The sequence below is a fragment of the Onychostoma macrolepis genome, chromosome 03 (assembly GCF_012432095.1).
Source record: "Onychostoma macrolepis isolate SWU-2019 chromosome 03, ASM1243209v1, whole genome shotgun sequence".
NCBI lineage: Eukaryota > Metazoa > Chordata > Actinopteri > Cypriniformes > Cyprinidae > Onychostoma > Onychostoma macrolepis.
In genome coordinates this window covers 40,579,912-40,601,737 of record NC_081157.1, presented here as the reverse complement: position 1 = coordinate 40,601,737, position 21,826 = coordinate 40,579,912, and the positions used below count along the sequence as shown (strand labels likewise).

Here is a 21,826-nt window from a genome sequence, read left to right as displayed (position 1 = left end):
CAGAAAGAGCCTATTGTGTTCCACTTAAATCCTTGCAGCTCAAAGTCACCACACACTGCACTTGGAGTATGTGTGTGTGTGTGTGTGTGTGTATGTAATGTACCCGGGTAACTGTGTGTGTAAATGTGTGACTGTATTGTATTCGAAGAACAGTCCTTTCTCAAAAATGCTTTTTGACCTTGTGCTGTTTGGCTTCATAATGTGGTTATGGATAATTTTGCACTGAAATCAGTTTACATACACACACACACTCTGCAATGTTATATCTCAAAGATCACATACATCTGTCTATCTATCTGTCTGTTTTATCTATCTGTCAATGTTATCCATCCATCCATCCCTCCATCCAATTCAGGCTGTAAGATAAAGGATCTGACCTTGTGTGGATGTGTGTGTTTGTGTGTTAACAGAAGTTCATTGAATTTGAAGATGCCTTGGAGGCAGACAAGAAGGAGTTGCAGACCATGGTGGAGACTTTAGAGCTACAAACAAAACAACTCGAGCTGAAGACCAAGAACTATGCTGACCAGAGTGAGTCTGTGCACTCAACTACATTTGTTCATCCACACAAATTGACAAACAGAGATTTGAGTTTCTTGCACTGTGCATTTGTGGTGTTCCTCTCTTGTAGTCACTCGTCTGGAAGAACGAGAATCAGACATGAAGAAAGAGTATAACGCCCTTCACCAGCGCCATACGGAGGTCAGTAAACCCCCAGCACAGAAAGATAACTCTAATTAACACAGGGTTCCCTTGATAATAGAAAACCTGGGAATGAAGATGAAAAAGTGTGTAGGAAAAATTATAGAATAAATAAATCAAATATTTCGAAAGTTAATGGAAATTTCCATATTGGACATACTTTTTTCTAGTTATTTTATTTATTTATTTTAAAAACAATTTTTAGCTGCTAAAAATAGCTTTTTGTGATTTGTGATCTTGATACATTTATTTTTTGGCATGGAAAATGAGTGGAAACATAATGGAAATTCATTAGTATAAAGTTGTGGGGACACTATTAGCAATAACTTGAAAGTTACAAATACAAAGCTCCACTTCTTGAAAATGTCAGCATGTACACTGACATTGGTTTTTTTATTTCTTTAGATGATACAGACATATGTGGAACACATTGAGCGCTCAAAGATGCAACAGTCAGGCAGCAATCAGTCCGAGTCTACAGGCTGTGGACGGACGTGAGTAACTTGTATAGTCAGCATGATGCAGCCATTCCAGGCCTTCATTTACATGAAGAGTTCGGAATGTGCATTTGGAATTCATTTGTGTTTTGCATGTTTCTTTTGTACTATTAGCATCAGCTGTGACTGTATATTGCAGTTTGGATGTGTGTATTGGATTATTTAGATTTTGATGATATAAAATGTCTCATTATTAAGACAGTTGTCTTGGAGACAGTGTTGCTAGGCGCTGGGTGATAATGCTCAGTGACAGTTTGTCATGTCTTGCTTAGTCAGAGCTAGAGTTGTGGCTAGCTTGTAGTCATACTCAATTATAAACACATCTCCGCACATTTCACATATTTCTTTTTTCATTTAAACACAGTCAGTTGATTTCAACTGATTAAGCATTGCCATAGACAAACTTGCAGTGTTGAATTTTGGTACAGATTTGTGAGAGTCTTTTGCCTAAGAAAAACAACGCTTAATATAATGTTACTAAATTTAATGCTACTAAATTATGAAATCATTAGATACAGATATTTAAGATGAGTTTAGGAGAATAACCTTGACATGTCAGAGCAGAATGAGAGTCAACTGCACTGATAACTCATTTACCCACAGAATGTAAGAAATATTTTTGGTGTTGTATTAGGGGTGGGCGATATACTGGTAGACAGAAATTTGTCAACCAGTAGAGATTTTGGACTATCGTTGGACTATTGTGGTTACATGCTCATGTGACGTTGCTGTGCTACGTGGTCACGAAAACTTATCGTTTGCACACTTTTTTAAGCATTGCGGTTAAAAACAAGTGATTTTAAGCCGTTAAAACGCAATCAGCAGTGAAAGAGAACTCATTTCGCTATATGTGCACGCTGTCTGACAGACTGTTTTTCAGCATTGTCAGAGAGGTGAAGTGAAGTGAAGACAGTGCTCATGGAGCGCGGGAGTACTGAACAGAGTTATTTTTGACTCTTTATAGGCATTGAACGGTTAAATACACATGCTTGTATGTGTAAAAATGCCCGTCTTTGCAAGTATCCTCTTAAACACAGTAATTTAGGTCTTAAAGGTGCACTAAGCTAATTTTGCCAAATGATGTTGATATTTGAATGCACCAAAACAAACACGCCCATACCCCAACAGGACCTTGCCCCTATTTTGAAATCTCTGCCCCACACGTAAGTACACAATCCTGGCATAACGACGATTGCAGAAACAAGCGAAGATGACGCACAAGAATATTCAAACAAAAGCCAACACAGATAAGTAGTGTGAGACAGGTGAGTAATGTTGATTTTGCACTATCAAGTAGATACAACGCAGCCTCTGCGTCCGATTCCAGGCCTTCCGCTCCTTGAGTTCTCTCCAACGCTGGAAAGCTGCTCTGATATTTACGCGGGTCCTACCTCTTGCCTAATCGTAACCGTTCTTTTTAATGTTTTGTTCCTCTCATATTTTCCTCTTTTTTCTTTTTTTTTTTTTTATCTGCCATCTCAATCCATCTATAGTCGATCTGCTAATATCCATCCTGTACACTCAAACTGAGCGCTGTATCATTGCTAGACACGCCCCTTACTGCTGATTGGCTGCGAGTGTGTTTTGGGACTCGGTCCGACACTGTGGTTAAAAGCATTTTTTAAATATTGCTTAGTGCACCTTTAAGTGAAAACAAACAGCTGAAAAAGAAAACGCATATTAAAACTGTAACAGTATATTGGATCCGGGCAGCTCTTAAAGTGACAGCAGTCTAATATTCCTGCTGTCTGTCATTCATGTTAATCAAACAATAAAAAGAGAGAAAATCTCTCACTGCTCTTGACTAAATCACCTTTGTAACTTTAATAAGAATAAATATATATTTAATTTACTTAGTGTAGAATATGCAGTGTTTATATACATTTGATTACTTTTTACAGTGTGTGTAGCATTTCTTATTTATTTGTTCTACTGTAGTTTTTGTCCTACTGCTTGTAATTAGATTCTTATTAGTTTCCTGACTGTTTACTTCAGTGAGCTTGAGTTTTTTAATTAATTTATTTTTTTTATTTAGGCTAGTATTAGTTTTTTGTGAAATTGACACTGGTGACAAGAATTATGAAATTTCTATGGTATCAACAATTTTGATATCATAAAGACCTTATTTATTAATAATAACTATATTGTGATATATAGTGAAATAAACCATGAAATAAATTTACTCCTATCGTGATATAAGATTTTGGTCATATAGCCCACCCCTATTTTGTACATACACATACATTGTCATAATGAAATGCATAACTATTATGAAATAATAAGTTATCCATTTGCACAGTCCCTAATTGCGACAATCAAGTTGTTGCTTACAGTTTCATCATGTTTTCAATTTCAGCATAAGTCAGTTCCATGTATTTTTTACATTCTGTATCCTGTACATAATGTGACGTTATGTCCTGTGTCAGTATAGTGTGACTGTGTTTGTGAGTGTGCGTGTGTTCACCTTCTTTTTGTTTCTTTCTTTCTTTCTGTGCGTGTGCCGCTGTGTGTGTCTCTGCAGTCAACGACACAACTGGAGGAAAAGGTAAAAATGCCCCGCAATCTCTGACAACTCCCCCAAACCCCTGTGTCTCCCTGCAGTCCTTATATCTCCCATTTTACTCTTTTAAAATAAAAAATTAACCTGCCGTCCACCCAAACACCCAGTTTAACAGTCTTGAAGTCAGAGACCGAGAAACCTGTACCTCTTTCTCCTATGTGGTTTTGTGTCTATATGTGTTTTCACCCTGTCCGTTGCATTTTTTACTCATGTTTATGTGCCAGTGTTGGTTTAATGTTTGAAATATTTAACCTTTCCTGTCTCTCTTTTTTTTCTGCAGTAAAACAGAGCGCCCCCCATCACTGAGTTTGTTTCCTGGCGGAGATGGCATGGTACGTGGGGGTCCTGGGGGGGCTAGAATGGTTTCGTCAGACGTCTGGCATTCCAGTGATCTCAGCAGACCTGTCTACGCCCCTGGTTACCAGGTGTGACAGATATGACTCCGCCCTAAAGCGTCAGGGGAGGAGTCATGATAATCATCATTCTCTCAGCCACGCCCCCTTATGCCTGCTTGTGTCAAGATCAGGTTCATGGGTGGTTTTTTGAGGGACACCAGCAGGCCTCCAAAGTCCATGATTTTGGTTTGGCCGTCCATCCTCTGCCTTGTCCTGTGACGTCTTTGTCTTATTTTAGCCATCTGAAATGAACAGATGTGTTTTAAAAAAGCTGATTTAAAGAGATAGTTCACCCAAAATGAAAATTCTGTCATTAATTACTCACCCTCATGTCGTTCCAAACCCGTAAGACCTTCGTTCATCTTCGAACACAAATTAAGATGTTTTTGATGAAATCTGAGAGCTCTCTGACCCTCCCATAGACGGCAACACAACTGAAATGTTCCCAGGTCCAGAAACGTAGTAAATACATCGGTAAAACAGTCCATGTGACATCAGTGACTCAACTTCAGTTTTGCGACGCTACGAGAATACTTTTTTTTTTTTTTTTGCGTAAAGAAAACAAAAATAACAATTTACTCTACCATTCTTGTCCCCCGAGTTATGTCGTCAGCCATTTTGGAGAGTACCTAAGAACGTATTTGACTTCATCAGCGTTGTTTACGCTTAGGGGAAAGCCGCATGCGTATGCGTTGTGATACTCTCTTAAATGGCAGACGACGTAACTCGGGGGAGAAGAATGGTTGAGTAAATTGTTATTTTTGTTTTCTTTGCGCAAAAAAAAAAAAAGTATTCTCGTAGTGTCACAAAACTGAAGTTGAGCCACTGATGTCACATGGACTGTTTTACCGATGTATTTACTACGTTTCTGGACCTGGGAACATTTCAGTTGTGTTGCCGTCTATGGGAGGGTCAGAGAGCTCTCAGATTTCATCAAAAACATCTTAATTTGTGTTTCGAAGATGAACAAAGGTCTTACGGGTTTGGAACGACATGAGGGTGAGTAATTAATAACAGAATTTTCATTTTGGGTGAACTATCCCTTTAATGAACTGAATCTCAGCTACATGAAGCATCTGTCAGCTGTGCACACATAACTATACATCTGTTCTTTGAAGGAAGAGAAAAAAAACGTGATTCTTCACTTCCTGTTTTCCAAATGACTCAAGTCGCATGAGTATAAAGCAGTTTGAGTTACATTTGACAAAGCTTTTTTATCTATGTTTAATCAAAGATAAATATCTTGAAACTGGAAGGATGTAGTGGTACTTTACAGATATTTTATTATTTGTAAATGTTTTACATTTACATGTGTGTATTTGTATTACAATATATTTTTGTACCGTACAAGCCTTGCTAGTAAGTGTAAATGTTTATCACTCAAACTAGTCATAGCAATACCAAATTAACTAGTTTAGAAGCTTAAGTTTAGAAGTTTAGCAGAGTATGTTAATTATTAAAATATGTATGTGATATGTTGTTCTCTCTGTGTTAAGGAGGATGGCTCAGATTCAGACTCCGTCGCAGCCACACCCAGCAGCACAGGGAGCAAATCAAACACTCCCACCTCGTCTGTTCCCTCGGCAACAGTTACCCCTCTGAATGATGGGCTGGTATCGGTGGGAGGGTACGACGTGTCCCGGGGGATGCGCCAGAAGAATAAAAAGCGTCTTAGTAGAAACATGGAGGTGCAGGTGTCTCAGGAAACCAGGAACGTCAGCATTGGTGAGAAAGGAAGAACTGAGACAAAGAATAAACACTGAATGAAAGAACAAAGAAAACTAGTGATCAACCGATGAAGTTTTTTTTAAAGGCAGATGCCAATGCTGATGTTCATCAATATATGTTAACATATATCCCGTTGAAGAGTTTGGGGTCAGCAAGATTTTTCCATGTTTTTAAAAGAAGTCTTTTATGGTTACCATGTCTGCATTTATTTGAACAAAAATACAGTAAATACAATATCCTCTTATTTTAAATAGATTTTTTGTAACAATGTAAAGTATTTACAGTCACTTTTACACAGTTAGTTTAATGCATCCTTACTGAATAGAAGTATTTTAAATCTTACTGACTCCAAACGTTTAAATGTTTTAAAATGATTTTGTTCGAAACTTTTATATTTTAAAGAAAATGTAAAGATTATAAATAGCGCATCCACAACATTAATAAAATTTATAATTTAAATATTTAATTCATTTTAAATAGTTAAAAATGAATCATATAATAATTTTTTCTTTATATAGTAATCATATAATAACAATAATTTGAACTTGACAAGTAATAAATATTCTCCTTGATTTTGTTCTGCAATCCTATTACAGTATAGCTGATGCTAATAGTTAAAAAATGTCAGATATCAGCCTTGCTGATAAATTGATTGGCCACTACTGGAAACCCCTCCAGTCACTTGCATTATAAGTAAAGAAACAATTTGTACTGACATTTCATGTACATCACACATAATGCATTGATTAAATCCAAACATGATTTGACAATGTCAAATGAAGGCATGAAGCATTTGTGTGCATTCTACATATTGCAGAAGTCAAATTTTTCATTACAGGAAAATGACTGTCTTCATTTCATTTTAATTTGTGTGTGTGTGTGTGTGTCTGTAGGTATGGGCAGTAGTGATGAATGGTCAGAGTTTCAGGAAATTATAGACTCAACACCAGAGCTAGATATGTGCTTGGACCCTCGAATCTTCGGAGGAGGAAACAGGTAGACAGACACACATCGTTCACACAATTAAATACTGATTAAAAGTACTAAACACCCGATCGATACAAAGAGACCATCAAAGTTAAAGTTCTAAATCATTAAAAAAACGCTGTTTAGAAAGTGGCTTTGTGTAAATGTAAAGAATTCAGCAAAAAACATTCAAGCTTTGAAGTGAAACAAGGCACAGAAGTAATGACGAAAGCTCTTGTTCCTTTGAAGTCCTTCTCAGGGCATAGTGAATGAGGCATTCGGCATCAACACAGACTCTCTGTACCATGAGATCAAAGACGCCAAGTCGGACATCATCGGTGATGTGGACGCAGGAGCGGAACTTCTCGGTAAGCTTCACAGTTCAAATGAAGACCCTTTATTGAACATTTGTCCTCCGCAATTGATTGACAGTTGCTCATAAATGCAGGTTACCTTGGTTTATATGTAACCTGCATTTAAGATCAATGGTTTTTCATTTTCTGTTTATGTTTAAAGTACCATTGCTAAGCGTACGGTGGCTAAGGGCCTTTCTTCCCTACACTTTGAACTGCATGCCTTTTGTCAGGAAGCCACGCTGCTGGATATATCCCCAAAGCGAGGTCTCTTGGGATATCATGCTTGCTTCATGGCTGTATCTCCTGCCCCTAAGCACATTTTGGTCTGATGAAGTTATCATTTGAGTAATTGCCGTTATTTATGTTGGCAGTTTTCTGATTTGTTTTGTTTCATTATCAAGGTAGAGCTGTTGATTTGTTTATCTCAGTGTGAAGGTGGATCTTTCTTTTGATTGGTCGTCTCACTCACTGACCCTTGACCCCTCTCTGTGCTTCCTTCCTGTGTGTGCTTCTCTCGGCCACGCCCCTAGGGGAATTCTCAGGTGTGTATCTGATCACTGATTGGTTGGTATTTTTAGTTCTCATTCTTTTTTGCTCTTCATGACTTTTGCATGGATTTAACATCAACCAGAAACACAATTAGTCATATTACTTTAAACTGTACCTCAGAAACACAACTATGCGACAAAATACTATATAAAACGTTTAAAAATACGCGACTGTTCAAACGTTTGGGGCCAGAAAAATTTTATGTTTTGAAAGAAATCAATACTTTTGTTCATCAAGGAGTTTTAATTGATTGAAAGTTACGGTGAAGACATTTACAAAAATGCAGATTTCAAATAAACTTTCTGCTCATCAAAAAATATATCACAACTACCACAAACATTGTAAGCAGCAAAAACATTTTCAGCACTGATAATAATAAGAAATGTTTCTTCACCAAATCAGTATATTAGAATGATTTCTGAGGGTTCATGTGACACTGACGACTGGAGTAAAAATTCAGGAATAAATTACATTTTAAAATACATTCTAATAGAAAACAGTTATATTATGTGGCAGTGAGATTTCACAATATTATTGTATTACTGTGTTTTGATCAAATAAATGCAGTCTTGGTGAGCATAGGAGTTATTATAAAAACTTCAAAATCTTCCTGACCGCAAACCTTTGAATGTGTATGTGCATGTCTTTAATAAATAGCTGTTTTGTTAAAGGCAGTCCCCAAAAATATAATATTTAAAGATCTGATTATATTAATAAAATACTTTTAGCTGATCGTTTGTTTTATTGGTTTTGCTTTATAAAGGAATTATCAGGTGCGTGTGCGTGTGTGCGTGTGCGTGTGTGTGTGTGTGTGTGTGTGTGCGTATTTGTATGTGTGTGATGATAAATATCTAACATGTACCTGTTCATTTGTTTTTCTCTCTTCTCTTAATCTTTTCTTTTAATTCCATCTTTCTTCATTTCCATCATTATCTTCTTCTTTTAATCTTCTCTTCTGTCTTCACATTCATACCTTTACTCCTCCTGTCATTTTGGCTGCCTCCTCCTTCCTCGCCACTTTCCTTCTGTTTCCTCCTCTGCTCTCTGTTTCAGTCCGGGATGATTTCTTTGGTAAGGCTCATAGCCTCCTTTTCCCCCTCATGTTATTTTCAGTAGGACGTTGTGATCCGTTCCTTATGTGTAGTTATGCTTTGGTGAGATGTTCTCCTGTGCTTCTGCTCTTCTAACCCTAATAACTTCGGCTGCTCAGTGCTGTGCTTTCGAATGCATGGCTTTACAGCTCATATGAATCATATTACCAAGTCAGTTTGGATGTTCTACAGTTCACTTATCAAGTTAGACTGTGATTATACCCCTTTAGATGTCTTGTAAATAAAACGCTTAAAGGTCGTTGTTCAGTGTCACAATAAAGAGGAGATTTCACTGACTTAGTATTAAATAATAAATGTAATAATAAAATGTACTGTAATTCTTTGTGATTGTGGTGTCATTTCAAACAATCGTGGTGTAGTTTTGAATCAGCTGTCCCTTAGTCTGTTTATCTGAGACTTGGAAAGAGTTGATGGTGATCTTTACTCCTGCTAACACTGTATATCCCTCAGGTATGGGGAAGGAGGTGGAAAATCTGCTAACAGAGAACAAACAACTACTGGAGACCAAGTAAGAGAGAAAGACAGACAGAATGTGTGTTTATTTGCCCGTGTATATATGCGTCTTCATGCTCTAATGGAGTCATTTGATGTCTGTAGGAATGCCCTGAATATTGTGAAGAATGACCTGATTGCTAAAGTGGATGAGCTGTCGAGTGAACAGGAAGTTCTCCGGGAAGAGCTGGAAACAGTGAAACAGTCCAAGAGCAAAGTGGACCAGAGAGTGAAAGAACTGGAGGAGGAGCTAAAGAGGTCTGGATCTTTTGCCTGTGTTTGTCTCCACTGAATTTTTCTGTCACAACATTGACGTTTGTTGATTGGTCCTTAAAAATAATTTCAACCCTTAAATGCATACCTCAGGTCTTTAGCGACCCAGGACATCATTCACTAAGTTAAGACATCAACTTTCTTAGTATTCCTCAATCTATTTATTATAAACAATATAACAAGAAAAAAATAATAAAATGATAAAATATCTGTTTTCTGATTTTTATTTTTTATTTTTTGTAAAAAATGTATAGGGTCGCTATAGCAACTCGTATGTAATAGTGAAAGTGTTTTTTTCCTGCGCAACAATAATTACATATCTGATGACTCAAGTGTTCACCTTTATTCCTCAAAGTGGCAAGTTTAGGCAACAAAACATGCTTTCTGTGTTGTTAGGATAACAAAATTGTGAAAAAGTTAAATTTTTAGGCTGGTCTGCCTCATTACTCTAACATCTCGTTTATCATTTATGTGATTTATGTATTTTGTAACTGAATGAGACGAGGCAAGAAACATTTACAGAGCCTTTGTTGTGAATGTGTGCATATTTCTAAATTAAAAAATTATTTACGGCCTATTTAAACTACCACTAACATGAGTTTAATCCAGGACTTGTTTTAGGGGCCTTTCACTCAAAATGCGTTTTTGAGTTTTGCAATGCAAGGTTTCATGTTTTTTAAAAGTTATATATTTCATTTAGCACATGCTTACCCAGATAATGGACAAAGCAGCAAAAACGTGTTCTGTGTCTCCGAAAGTGGCTTATGGTCTTTTTAAGAGTCTCTGTGAGTCTAAAAGTCTCTGTGACTCCAATCTAATTAAAGTCTGAATGTCTCCCTTTGATTAAAGGTTGAGAGCTGAAGCTTTAGGAGCATCTCAGGAGTCTAAAGATGAAGGCGGAGAGGATGTAAGTCAAACACTTCAGTCTCTTTTTCTGCTTCAAAAACTAGTGAGCTGCCTCGCTGAGGTGAATAGGTAGTAACTTTAACCTTGTTTTAGCTCAGTTCTGTGACAGCATGGTTTATCGCAGAATGCACTGTGATGAGCTCAGTTAAAAAATCACGCTCACTAGATTTTGGAACAGAGCTCTGAAATCTCAAATAACCCCAAAAAATTGTTTTCTTTTATTAATAATATTAAAACCATTTATGACCTTTAAAGTGAGAATTTAAATGTATTACATTAAATCAAGTTGTAAACACAGTCAGTGGTTGGATATGGTCACTTTTACAGGCTTTGCTTTATGCTCTAACAGTTTTTAATTAAAATGCTATGTGCAGTAAACCTTTAACCTTCTCGCAATGCTTTAGCAACCTCATGTTTGATGCTGTGAAATGCTGAAGGCCTGATGCACTAACCTCTGCTTCACTGCTGCCGTGTTTTGTGGTGCTGCTCTGTTCTGTGTGGCTCTATGGTGCAGTACTCATCTCCACTACAGGACGATGTGGCCATGACGCAGAGACGACGGTTCACACGTGTTGAGATGGCCCGCGTGCTGATGGAGCGCAACCAGTACAAGGAGAGACTGATGGAGCTTCAGGAAGCTGTGCGCTGGACCGAGATGATCAGGTGAGGGAGAAGCAGCCACAGACATAAAATCAACTCTCATTTAGACACTTACTTTTGTCTTGCATCAAAGCATGTAAACAAAATCTCAGACATTTGCACATCTAAATGACTTTGTCAATACAATACTCCTAAAAACCTGGTCGATAGGGAGTAAAAATGCATTGTAATGTAACATAAAATGTTACAAAACACCCTAATGCACATAACTGATAACATACACAGCGCAACTATTTTTAAAATTGATAATTATAAGAAATGTTTCCCGAATGCCAAATCAGCATATTAGAATGATTTCTGAAGGATCATGTGACACTGAAGACTGGAGGAACATTTACAGTTTACATTTACAGTTATTGTAGTAATATTTCACAATATTACTGTTTTAATGTGTTTCTGATCAAATAAATGCAGCTTTGGTGAACATAAGATACTTATCTCAAAAATATTAAATAATCTTACCAACCCTAAACTTTGATTTGATTTGCAGTGTAAAATAAAAACTATTCACATGTGTGAATAAATTAAAAAAAATCACATGTGATGCATCATGCGGGGACTTCTGGGAATATCCTTTTACTGTCCTTTGCTGTAAATTATATGGTAATTCATACTTTTTAGTTCCAAAAAACATTTACAGTAAAATTGTGTGTGTGTGTTTAATGTGTATGTATATTATATAATGCAGACTTCATTTTCTGTTTATCCATTTCACTTCCACAGGGCATCTCGAGAGAGTCCTCCTCTACCAGAGAAGAAGAAGTCCATAATCTGGCAGTTGTGAGTATTACAGCGGTTTTAGACATTTTGTCTTTGTGTTTAACTCTTAAATCGGTATGTAAGGAAAATCAGGGGCTTGATTTCACACAGCTGAAATATCTTAATGATGTTAAAATCATAACATCAAAATAGTCAAAATAGTTTTTTTAAACTTAGGAAGTTATTTGCATTTTATCTGTTTTCCTGTTCCTTTACCTACTCACTTTGCTCTGTCTCTCTCTACAGCTTTGCACGTCTTTTTAGCTCATCTGCAAGCCCTCCTCCAGTGAAACGGCCGTACACCAGTGTCAACATTCACTACAAGTCTCCCTCTCCTGCTGGCTACAACCAGAGACGCTCCCAAACCATGTGCCAGATCTCCACCTCCAGCTGCATACTGGAGTTCATGCCTGAAGAGTGAGAGGAAACATGCATACCTGACTGTGTCTCTTTGTCCCATATGTCGTCACATCCTCATCCACACATTGTAGCTGTCTGTTTGTCCTCCCTCTTCCTCTGTCCCCCATGTCTACTCTCTCTTTCTTCTGCTCAGGCAAGCTGACTCCTGCTAAATGCTGTGTGCTAATGCTGCATTTGACTTTTAGCTGTTGCACACTCACTTAGACATTAACTCACCTCGAGTTATCCGAGGAAATATCATAGACTTCTATTGCTTTAAATAAAAGTAATAATAAAAACTATTTCTACTGATTAATTCTAACATTATCTCTAAAAAAAAACTTGAATTTATTTAATAATTGAATTTATTTAATAATTACTTAATTTAGCTTGTGGGGTTTAGTTCTCAGGGAACATGCATGATGATATTAATAACTGTATTTTTAATTAGTTTTTATTTTTATATTTTCAGTTTTAGTTTGTGCTTTTTGTTTATTATTTCTTTTTAGGTTCATTTTTATTTTAGTTTTAGTTTCTGTATTTTTAGTACGTTAACATATATATTATTTCAGTTAGTCGCGAAGGCAACATTTCTATTTTTCCATTTAGTTTTTTGCGTTAGGTTTTTAAGTTTTTCATCTAATAAAATATTTAATTTTATTTCAGCTTTTTCAGTTGATGAAAATGATTTTTAATAGTTTTAGTAAACAAATAGCAACACTGTTGCCAAATGAATAAATGTAAATGTTTTATGCATTCATTATGTTTTATTTGTCAGAACATTTTTAAACATTAACATTTTAAAACATTAGCTCACATCAACATATACATATCAAATGTTCTTTTTAAAATCTGTTTGCCTCGCCCTCCATTAGCATTAAATGTAACCCTGGACCACAAAACCAGTGTTAAGTCGCTGGGGTATATTTGTAGCAATAGCCAAAAATACATTGTATGGGTCAAAATTATCAATTTTTCTTTTATACCAAAAATCATTAGTATATTAAGTAAAGAATCTTGTTCCATGAAGATATTTTGTAAATTTCTTAACGTAAATGTATCAACTTAATTTTTGATTAGTAATATGCATTGCTAAGAACTTCATTTGGACAACTTTAAAGGCGATTTTCTCAATATTTAGATTTTTTTGCACCCTCAGATTCCAGATTTTCAAATAGTTGTGTCTCAGCCAAATATTGTCCGATCATAACAAACCATACATCGATGGAACACTTATTTATTCAGAAAAATTGACACTTAAGACTGGTTTTGTTGTCCAGGGTCACAAATAGCATCTGCCAAATGCATAAATGTAAATGAAATATAACATTTTCACATCACGCAGTGTGTCTGGCATTTCTTTTTGGCCTCGGCTGGCTGGCTGGTTCTCTCGCTCTTTCGCTGACTGCTCCCTCTCTCTTTCTCTTCGCCCTGTAGACTGCCCAGTAATGGTGTTGCGTCTCTCCTCAGCGATTCTGCGCTCTGTACTCGCAGAGAGCAGCGTCGAGAGCAGTACCGGCAGGTGCGCGAGCACATGCGCCGGAAGGATGGCCCCATGCAGACCTGTGGCTGGAGTGTCCCGTCCCGTTTGAAACAGGTATCTGCCCCTATCTTGACCCTTGACCCCTGATCTCTCTAAGCAGATTATCTCCACATAGAGACCGAAGTGGCTCTGTTTTGTCAGGAGGTCAAATACAAGAGAAAAATTTTTATAAAGATGGATTAGTTTAGCTCCTCCCAAGAAAAGCAAAGGCATCTGAGTTTATGTGAGGTGATGAAATGTTTGTTGAAGATGTGCAAGAGCATTTTAGTGAAAAAAAAAATAGTTAAAAAAAGGAATTAGCAACACTACAAGATACTGACAAAAAGTGGCAAAGTATGTAACAGTGAACAATAGATAGTGTTATTAATTAAAACTAAAACTATTAAAATATTTGTTGTTAATTGAAATAAAATAATTATATATATATATATATATATATATATATATATTAGTATAAATGTTTTATCATTTTTTTATAAAAGACGGAAATTAGAAATGTTTCCTTGGCAACTATCAACTAACAAAATTGTAATTAATTTATATATATATATATATATATATATATATATATATATATATATATATATATATATATATATATATATATATATATATATATATATATATTAGTATTATAATATATATATTAGTATTATATTATGTATTATATGTCTTTGCTTATTTTTCTGTGAAGCTGAAGACTGTAAAATACAATGATTTAGCGTTTTGTCCCACTAACAACTTTTAACTCTTATGATTGGTTTAACATGTTCGGTGCCACATCGTCCATCTGAATTCTTGCTAAGTGGTAACCAGTGGTAACACTGGTTAGTCTGGAATTGTTTGTTGTTTTATGGGTCTAGTTGACTAGTCCCCGTTGTGCTGGTTTCTGGAGTGGCAACAGTGTTAGGGTTGCCACGTGGACAGTGTGTTTGTCAGTGATGCCGTGGTGACAATGTCGCCGTGGCTCTAACTGTGATCTCCTACAGAACGGCTCGCAGGCGGACAGTGCTCAAGATGCCACAGCGAAGAGGACGCAGGCAAGTCTGAGCGGCAGAGGACCAGCATGCACCTCTCCCACCCTGTCCATTTAACTCCCGGCCCTAACCTGACTCCGCCTCAGTCAGCAAATCATAGCGTAGACACAGCAGGAAACTGACATAGCAGAAAATAATGTCTCTGCTAAGTTGAATATATCTTTAGGAATGAAACCTCTGGTGTTTTATAGCTGTCGCCATGCTTTCCTGTTATTTTGCTAACACTTTCGCTAGACATTTGGCTGATTTTTACAGTCGCTTACAACCTACATTGATATAAGTCGTATGCCAGTCATCATAATTTATATGTCAGCGTTGTTGCAAGACAGCCTGAAATGTAAATGTTGTACCATGTATTCAAATGCAGTGGTACGTGAATATGGTAATCAATCCGCACTTGATATGCAATAGTATACTGGAGTAGTAAGTACCATAGTATTACCATCTGATACCACTACTGTACCATGGTATCGCCTGAATACTGTTTTGTAAGAGAACCTTTCGATGATTTCGACTAAATAACACAACACTTTTTATAATATTACTGTATTGTGTGAAAAGGCAACCATTCTGCTAAATTTCAACTTAATTTTAACTTTTAAAAAAAGTTACATTTAAATTGTCTAAAAACAAAAAAATGTCAAAAGGTCATATATGTCATATGTTCTGATTTCATGTAAGCAGGTTTAATACATATATTTCTTTCCGTTCAACATTTTTCATATTTATTAGGTAATTAATGCAATGGCCATAGTTGATTACTATTACAATTTAATTTTAGAACAGTTTGGTCCCTTTTGTTTATATATATATATATATATATGTATATGTGTGTGTGTATATGTGTTTCTGAACACACTTAAAAAACAATATTAAAAAAGTTTTACTTTAAAGTATTGCAACTCCATCATTATAAATGTGGAATTGCAAATATATTTAATTGACACAAGTTTCAATAGAATTTATATTTAAGCATATTTACCATATAGTTTATCATACCTGCTTGTCAGTACGTTTGGCAGTATAGTTTAACTGTATTTCAAAAACCATGAAAAGTATGAATCAGAAGTATGTTAAAGTATACTTCTTTTTCACAAGGGTTGCCTTTTTAAACATAATAAAGATAAATGGTTATTCTAATCTAGTATGTAAGCAGAGTTTAGTTGAACTCTCATCTAACGGTTTCAAACAAATTCCAGATGTCTAAATTGTAAAGACAGCACAATTTAATATTTAATTGTATACAGGCAACATTGAAATTTAATTCAGATGGTAAGAAATACTATTCTGTCAGTGTTGTGTAACATGATATTTTGGTCCGTATCAAACCTTCCTCCATCTTAGAAGCACTTGATTTGCTGCTCTCACTGTCTCTCAGTGGCATTTGCTGACTATACAGTAGATTGACTGTCATTGCGCATGTGTCTGCCTTGTAACCCTCTAACAGACTTTGATCTGCTGCTCTGGTTTGCTGTTCTTGGTTTCCCCTTTCTCTGTCTGCCCTGGATCAAGGCAATCTTAACCAGGGCATGATGGGAGCTCTGAGTATGGCTTGTAGTGTGTGGCAGTGAGCGTATTGACAAAGGCCTTGTGAACATCACTGTCTTCCTGTGTCCTCACAGGCCAATGAGAAGGAGGATAATCGCATGAAAAATGTCCCTGTGCCAGTGTACTGCCGCCCTCTGGTGGAGAAAGACCCCAACAGGAAGGTAAAGGATACACACAGGCTTACAGGCTGTCTGATTTGAGGGTTTGAAGTTATGAACTCAGACTCTTGTTCTCCAGCTATGGTGTGCTGCTGGTGTGGATCTCACTGGCTGGAAGACACCCAATCAGGAGACTGCAGCTGTGAAGCCGTCCAATGGCTCAGATCCTTTGACTGGTGAAGATGAAGGCGGAGACAGCAAGAGTGAGCAGAGCTCACCAGAGAAGAAGAAGGTATACGGCTTTTAAAAAAACAAGAATAAAATATGAAATTGCATGAAAAAAATAATAAAATACAACACTTTTGGGAGAGATGTTCAAAGTAAACAGAAAAAAATTGGGATCAATTTTTTTTTTTAAGAAATTACTACTTTTATTCAAGGATGCATTAAATTGATCAAAAGCGACAGTTTGTTTTCTGAATGTTTTATAATGTTACAACACAATGTTACAACATTTTTACAAATTGCAGTTATTTGAACTTTCTATTTATCAAAGAGTCCTCAAGAAAGTAACATCCTCAACAAAAAATAATAAGCAGCAACATTTTCAACATTGATAATAATAAGAAATATTTATTGTTTTTCAAACAGAAGACTGGAGTAATGATGAAAATCCAGCCTTGCCTTCACAGGAATAAATTATTTTAAATTATATATATATATATATATATATATATATATATTTTAAAATAAAGTAAATATACTAATTTTTAAATATATTACAATAGAAGAAAATATTTTAAATAGTAATAATAGACAGAATTTTAAATGTTTTTTTAATAAAAATAAAAAAATACAAACAGTGGCGGTTCTACATTGAATTACTCCCCGGGCGAGACCCCCTCTGAGCGCACTTGTCCCACTAATTTGAGAGAGGTGAACTGTCCCCAGCCGCACCCCCCTCCCCTTTCCACTTCTCACACAGCTTCTGTGCTCGGTACCTTCTCAACAAGCAGGGGCGCCAATTTGCCAATTCCCCGCACAGTTATATGATAGATAATATGATAGATAATAGAAAACCGCTTAGCGTCGCAGATTATTATTTTTTTTTCCAAGTGCTTGTGCCGCCCCCCACATGTCATGAAAAATTCCGCCCCGGGCGGCTGCCCCGTTCGCCCATGCCTAAAACCGCCACTGAATACAAATTTACATTACAGACTCCAAACCTTTGAACAGTATTGTAAATACACAGAAATTCAGAAAGTCTGAGACCATGTCTAACATTTAATTTCAATCAAATTTAAACCTGGAAAAATCAGAAAGTTATTTTTTTTCAGCTAAATTTACATTAAAGATGTAAAATGAATACAATTATTTACAATTCTACACTTTTGATAGGTTTCTAATCAAATAAGCCAATTTATGACACTGATTAAAGCAAAGGGGAAAGACATTTTTGAGTTAAACGTTTTACTCGATTTGTTATGCTTATAATAACATCCTAGTAACTTTTTATTACTTTTTTAAATAATTTAATATAATTGTTTTTTAAATTCACTAGTCACTAGATCAGAAGGGGTCATAGACTTTTGGACCTCACTGTACATCTTTTACATTTTACTGCTTCCCTTTCTTTCTTTAAGTAAGTAAATGCTGGAAGTGAACATCATAATTATAATTTGAATTAACCTGCATCTAAACATTGGTATTTCTTCCTCTTTTAGCCTAAAGAACTGCACGAGACCGACTCCATGAGCAGCCGCGTGTGGATTCTGACCAGCACTCATTCAGCCAGTAAAGTGGTCATTATCGACGCAAACCAGCCCTGCTCACTGGTCGACCAGTTTAATGTGTGTAATGCCCATGTGCTGTGCATCTCCAGTGTACCAGGTCTGTGTAGTGCTGTATACAAACAACCACACTCTCAGCTGTAACTGACACTATAGAAGATGTGTTAACTGTCACTTGTGTTTTTCGTGCGTGTAGCGGCCAGCGAGAGTGATTACCCCGCAGGTGAGATATTTCTGGAGCAGCAGGCTGGAGATGGGGCTTCAGAGGAGAAGGGTGGAGTGGAGGGCATGCTGGCGGGGATCACCATCGTGGGCTGTGCCACGAACTGCAGCGTAGTGCGCAGCAACTGCTCCTCTCGCACCGACACACCCGTGCAGGACCGAAGCCAAGGTCAGCAAACTGACTGAAAACGTATGTTAGGCATCTTTGAGACTACATAGTGGACATCATATGTTTTGTGTTTAGCTCCTACAGCTCCAGTGTGCAGAAGCCTAGCAGTGTCACAGTCTGCGGAGGAAGCCACAGAAGCCATTGAGGTGTCCGAGGAGGCAGGGCCCAATGAGAATGAGGAGAGCACACTCGGACCTTTCACAGAGCATGTCTTTACTGACAACACACGCAGGTATCTCACATATAGCCTAGTGAACCACAAAAAAAAAACTTCAGATAAAAAAGTGCCTGCCAGATGCTTTCAGAAAGGTTTATGAAAACTTTTTGCAGTTTTCTTAACCAATCCTCTTTGTCTCACTGCAAAAGGATGGTATGCTATTTGCTGAATACTTTAGGAAATGATTTTGGCGAGTATGTTGAATTTAAATGGCCTGTTCTGTGCGTTGTGCCATCAGTGAGGCAGGTGTGCCGAAGGAGCAAGTGACAACGGCCCCCACAGACTCAGAAGAGGCAGGAGACGACCGGGCAGGAACAAGTGCTGCCCCGACCATGTGGCTGGGAGCCCAAAACGGCTGGTCAGTATCATATTTTCAGTTGCATTTTCACATTCTAAGTTATAAATTCTGTCTCAAATGGCGTGGGCGATATACTGGTAGACATCGTAAAGATATCATAAAGATCCTATTTAAAGCAAAAATAACTATATCGTGATATATACCGTTACTGTGAAATAAAATTACTCGTATCGTGATATAAGATTTTGGTCATATTGCCCACCCCTAATCTCAAATATTATATGCACCATGTAAAATACTCTCTAAGGCAGGGATAGGCAACGTCGGTCGGTCCTGGAGTGCCGATGTCCTTCAGAGTTTAGCTCCAACCCTGAAAAAAACCCTCACCTGCCTGTAGCCCTAGTGATCCTGAAGAACTTGATTAGCTTGTTCAGGTGTGTTTGATTAGGGTTGGAGCTAAACTCTGCAGGATATCGGCACTCCAGGACCGACGTTGCCTACCCCTGCTCTAAGGTCTCTGTAAACTCTGTCCACAGGCTTTATGTCCACTCTGCAGTGTCCAACTGGAAGAAATGCCTTCATTCAATCAAACTCAAAGACTCTGTACTGAGTTTGGTGTAAGTAGAATACTAACGAAGTATGTACACTACCGTTCAAAGGTTTGGGGTCGGTTTTTAATGTTTTTGAAAGAAGTCTCTTACTTGTAAAAGTCTTTACTGCCACATTTGATCCATTTAATGCATCCTTGCCCAATAAAAGTTTCTTTCAGGAAAAAAAATCGTACTGACTGCAAACTTTATGGCAGTGTGTATATATAAAAAGACTTATAACAAGTAACGCCAGTTGCATGCAAAATACCAATAATTTCCTACTTTTTCTCTTTGTGCTTCAGACATGTGAAAGGCAGAGTTTTGGTTGCATTAGCTGATGGAACTCTTGCAATCTTCCACAGAGCAGAAGGTTTGCTTCATCTTCCTAATGTTAAACTTATGAGAAAAAGAGTTATTTGTCAAAATTGTTTTGGTATAAATATTTTTCATTCATGCATTTTATAATAACAAATGTGAAATGTAAACGCAGATGGGCAATGGGATCTATCTAACTATCACCTAATGGATCTGGGAAGACCCCACCACTCCATCCGATGCATGGCTGTGGTTCATGACAAAGTCTGGTGTGGGAACAAGAACAAGATCCACGTGATCCAGCCCAAGAGCATGCAGATTGAGGCGAGCCTCAGATAGTGAATGTGATGTCCTCATTATAATCTTTGTCTTGGGACTTCATGTTATGTTTCTCTCTCTCCTTCATATAGAAATCATTTGACGCTCACCCACGCAAGGAGAGCCAGGTGAGGCAGCTGGCATGGATTGGTGACGGTGTCTGGGTTTCAATCCGGTTGGATTCTACACTCCGCTTGTACCACGCTCTCACACATCAGCATCTGCAAGATGTGGATATCGAGCCTTACGTCAGCAAGATGCTGGGTATAACACTTCTGATTTATAGACTTTTGTCTAGAGATTAGTTTAGAAGTGAGATTGTGTGTGCCTCCTCTTGCAAAATTTTACTTTTATATTTTATTTTATTTGACCAGATTTTTAAAAGCAATTTAACAAAAAAATGTACACTAAAAACTGTTTTCTGTATAATAAAATAAGAATTTCATTGTTCTATTTATTGATGGAATAATTTTGCCTAATATTTATCAAAGATCAGAAGTCGTAATATAAATGATTTACATTCTGTGTCGTCTGTGATTTGACAGGGACGGGAAAGTTGGGCTTCTCTTTTGTCAGGATAACTGCGCTGCTGATTGGAGGAAACCGATTGTGGGTGGGGACTGGAAATGGTGTCATCATCTCAATCCCTCTGACTGAAAGTAAGTCTAAGGGGTGTTTGTATGTACACATGCTTTAATGTTAACAAGGTCCTTGATCATCTGAACCATTTCCCTTTCCCTTCACTGATCAGCCTAAACATTTCTCTGTCATTAGTTTATGCTTGTTACTGATACTTTTGGTAGTCAGCCAACTTGCTCTTGCTGATTCTGAAGCTGGCAGACCAAGGAAGTCTTGCCGGTTAAGCTAGTTAAGAAGCTTGAATCTCACCATCCCTTGAGTTCATTGCCACCACCCTGGGATTAACCTGCAAACTTTAATGTCATCATCCCAGATCATTAACCGCTAGGTCAACTTCCTCAATCCATTAATTACCCAACAAACCCTGTGCCTCCTCTTGTCGTCTCCATTCTAGCTTTTCCCCTGTTCCTTTTTCTCTATTATTCCACTACCCTCTTTCACTTTGTCTCATTGGTGTTGCTCTCTTGTCCTGCCTTGTTCCCCGTCCCACTTCCTCCTTCCTGTAGCCGTAGTGCTTCATCGAGGGCAGCTCCTCGGACTGAGGGGTAAGTGTGGAGCGTTACAGCTGTCAGTATTATGTCCCATCACACTTATTCTGGGTTCTCCATGGTCTTCTTTCATTTATGTTTCATTGATTAATAAACTTGTTTTTTAAGTGGTTTTTGCATGTTTTGGTTGTGAATGAATT

At 37.2% G+C, this 21,826-nt stretch overlaps 1 protein-coding gene across 15 annotated transcripts in view; it reads left to right on the top strand.

Annotated features, from left to right (window-relative positions):
* mapk8ip3 (mitogen-activated protein kinase 8 interacting protein 3) overlaps nucleotides 1-21,826 on the top strand; it is a 29,054-nt gene that overhangs the window by 5,063 nt on the left and 2,165 nt on the right. The window contains exons 2-31 of one of the 15 annotated variants that reach the window (XM_058770898.1): nucleotides 411-531; nucleotides 632-702; nucleotides 1,108-1,196; nucleotides 3,721-3,744; nucleotides 4,040-4,184; nucleotides 5,651-5,879; nucleotides 6,776-6,878; nucleotides 7,098-7,216; nucleotides 7,735-7,746; nucleotides 8,807-8,824; nucleotides 9,316-9,373; nucleotides 9,463-9,615; nucleotides 10,480-10,537; nucleotides 11,051-11,199; nucleotides 11,920-11,976; nucleotides 12,202-12,372; nucleotides 13,825-13,951; nucleotides 14,887-14,937; nucleotides 16,557-16,643; nucleotides 16,720-16,872; nucleotides 18,305-18,470; nucleotides 18,567-18,761; nucleotides 18,837-18,993; nucleotides 19,217-19,336; nucleotides 19,813-19,893; nucleotides 20,169-20,236; nucleotides 20,357-20,505; nucleotides 20,592-20,763; nucleotides 21,045-21,158; nucleotides 21,645-21,683. In XM_058770898.1, the coding sequence (XP_058626881.1) occupies nucleotides 411-531; nucleotides 632-702; nucleotides 1,108-1,196; nucleotides 3,721-3,744; nucleotides 4,040-4,184; nucleotides 5,651-5,879; nucleotides 6,776-6,878; nucleotides 7,098-7,216; nucleotides 7,735-7,746; nucleotides 8,807-8,824; nucleotides 9,316-9,373; nucleotides 9,463-9,615; nucleotides 10,480-10,537; nucleotides 11,051-11,199; nucleotides 11,920-11,976; nucleotides 12,202-12,372; nucleotides 13,825-13,951; nucleotides 14,887-14,937; nucleotides 16,557-16,643; nucleotides 16,720-16,872; nucleotides 18,305-18,470; nucleotides 18,567-18,761; nucleotides 18,837-18,993; nucleotides 19,217-19,336; nucleotides 19,813-19,893; nucleotides 20,169-20,236; nucleotides 20,357-20,505; nucleotides 20,592-20,763; nucleotides 21,045-21,158; nucleotides 21,645-21,683 (3,256 nt within the window). Of the gene's footprint in view, nucleotides 1-410; nucleotides 532-631; nucleotides 703-1,107; nucleotides 1,197-3,720; nucleotides 3,745-4,039; nucleotides 4,185-5,650; nucleotides 5,880-6,775; nucleotides 6,879-7,097; nucleotides 7,217-7,734; nucleotides 7,747-8,806; nucleotides 8,825-9,315; nucleotides 9,374-9,462; nucleotides 9,616-10,479; nucleotides 10,538-11,050; nucleotides 11,200-11,919; nucleotides 11,977-12,201; nucleotides 12,373-13,791; nucleotides 13,952-14,886; nucleotides 14,938-16,556; nucleotides 16,644-16,719; nucleotides 16,873-18,304; nucleotides 18,471-18,566; nucleotides 18,762-18,836; nucleotides 18,994-19,216; nucleotides 19,337-19,812; nucleotides 19,894-20,168; nucleotides 20,237-20,356; nucleotides 20,506-20,591; nucleotides 20,764-21,044; nucleotides 21,159-21,644; nucleotides 21,684-21,826 lie in introns of all 15 variants that reach the window. The other 14 variants (XM_058770904.1, XM_058770892.1, XM_058770902.1 and 11 more) reach the window with 14 other exon arrangements.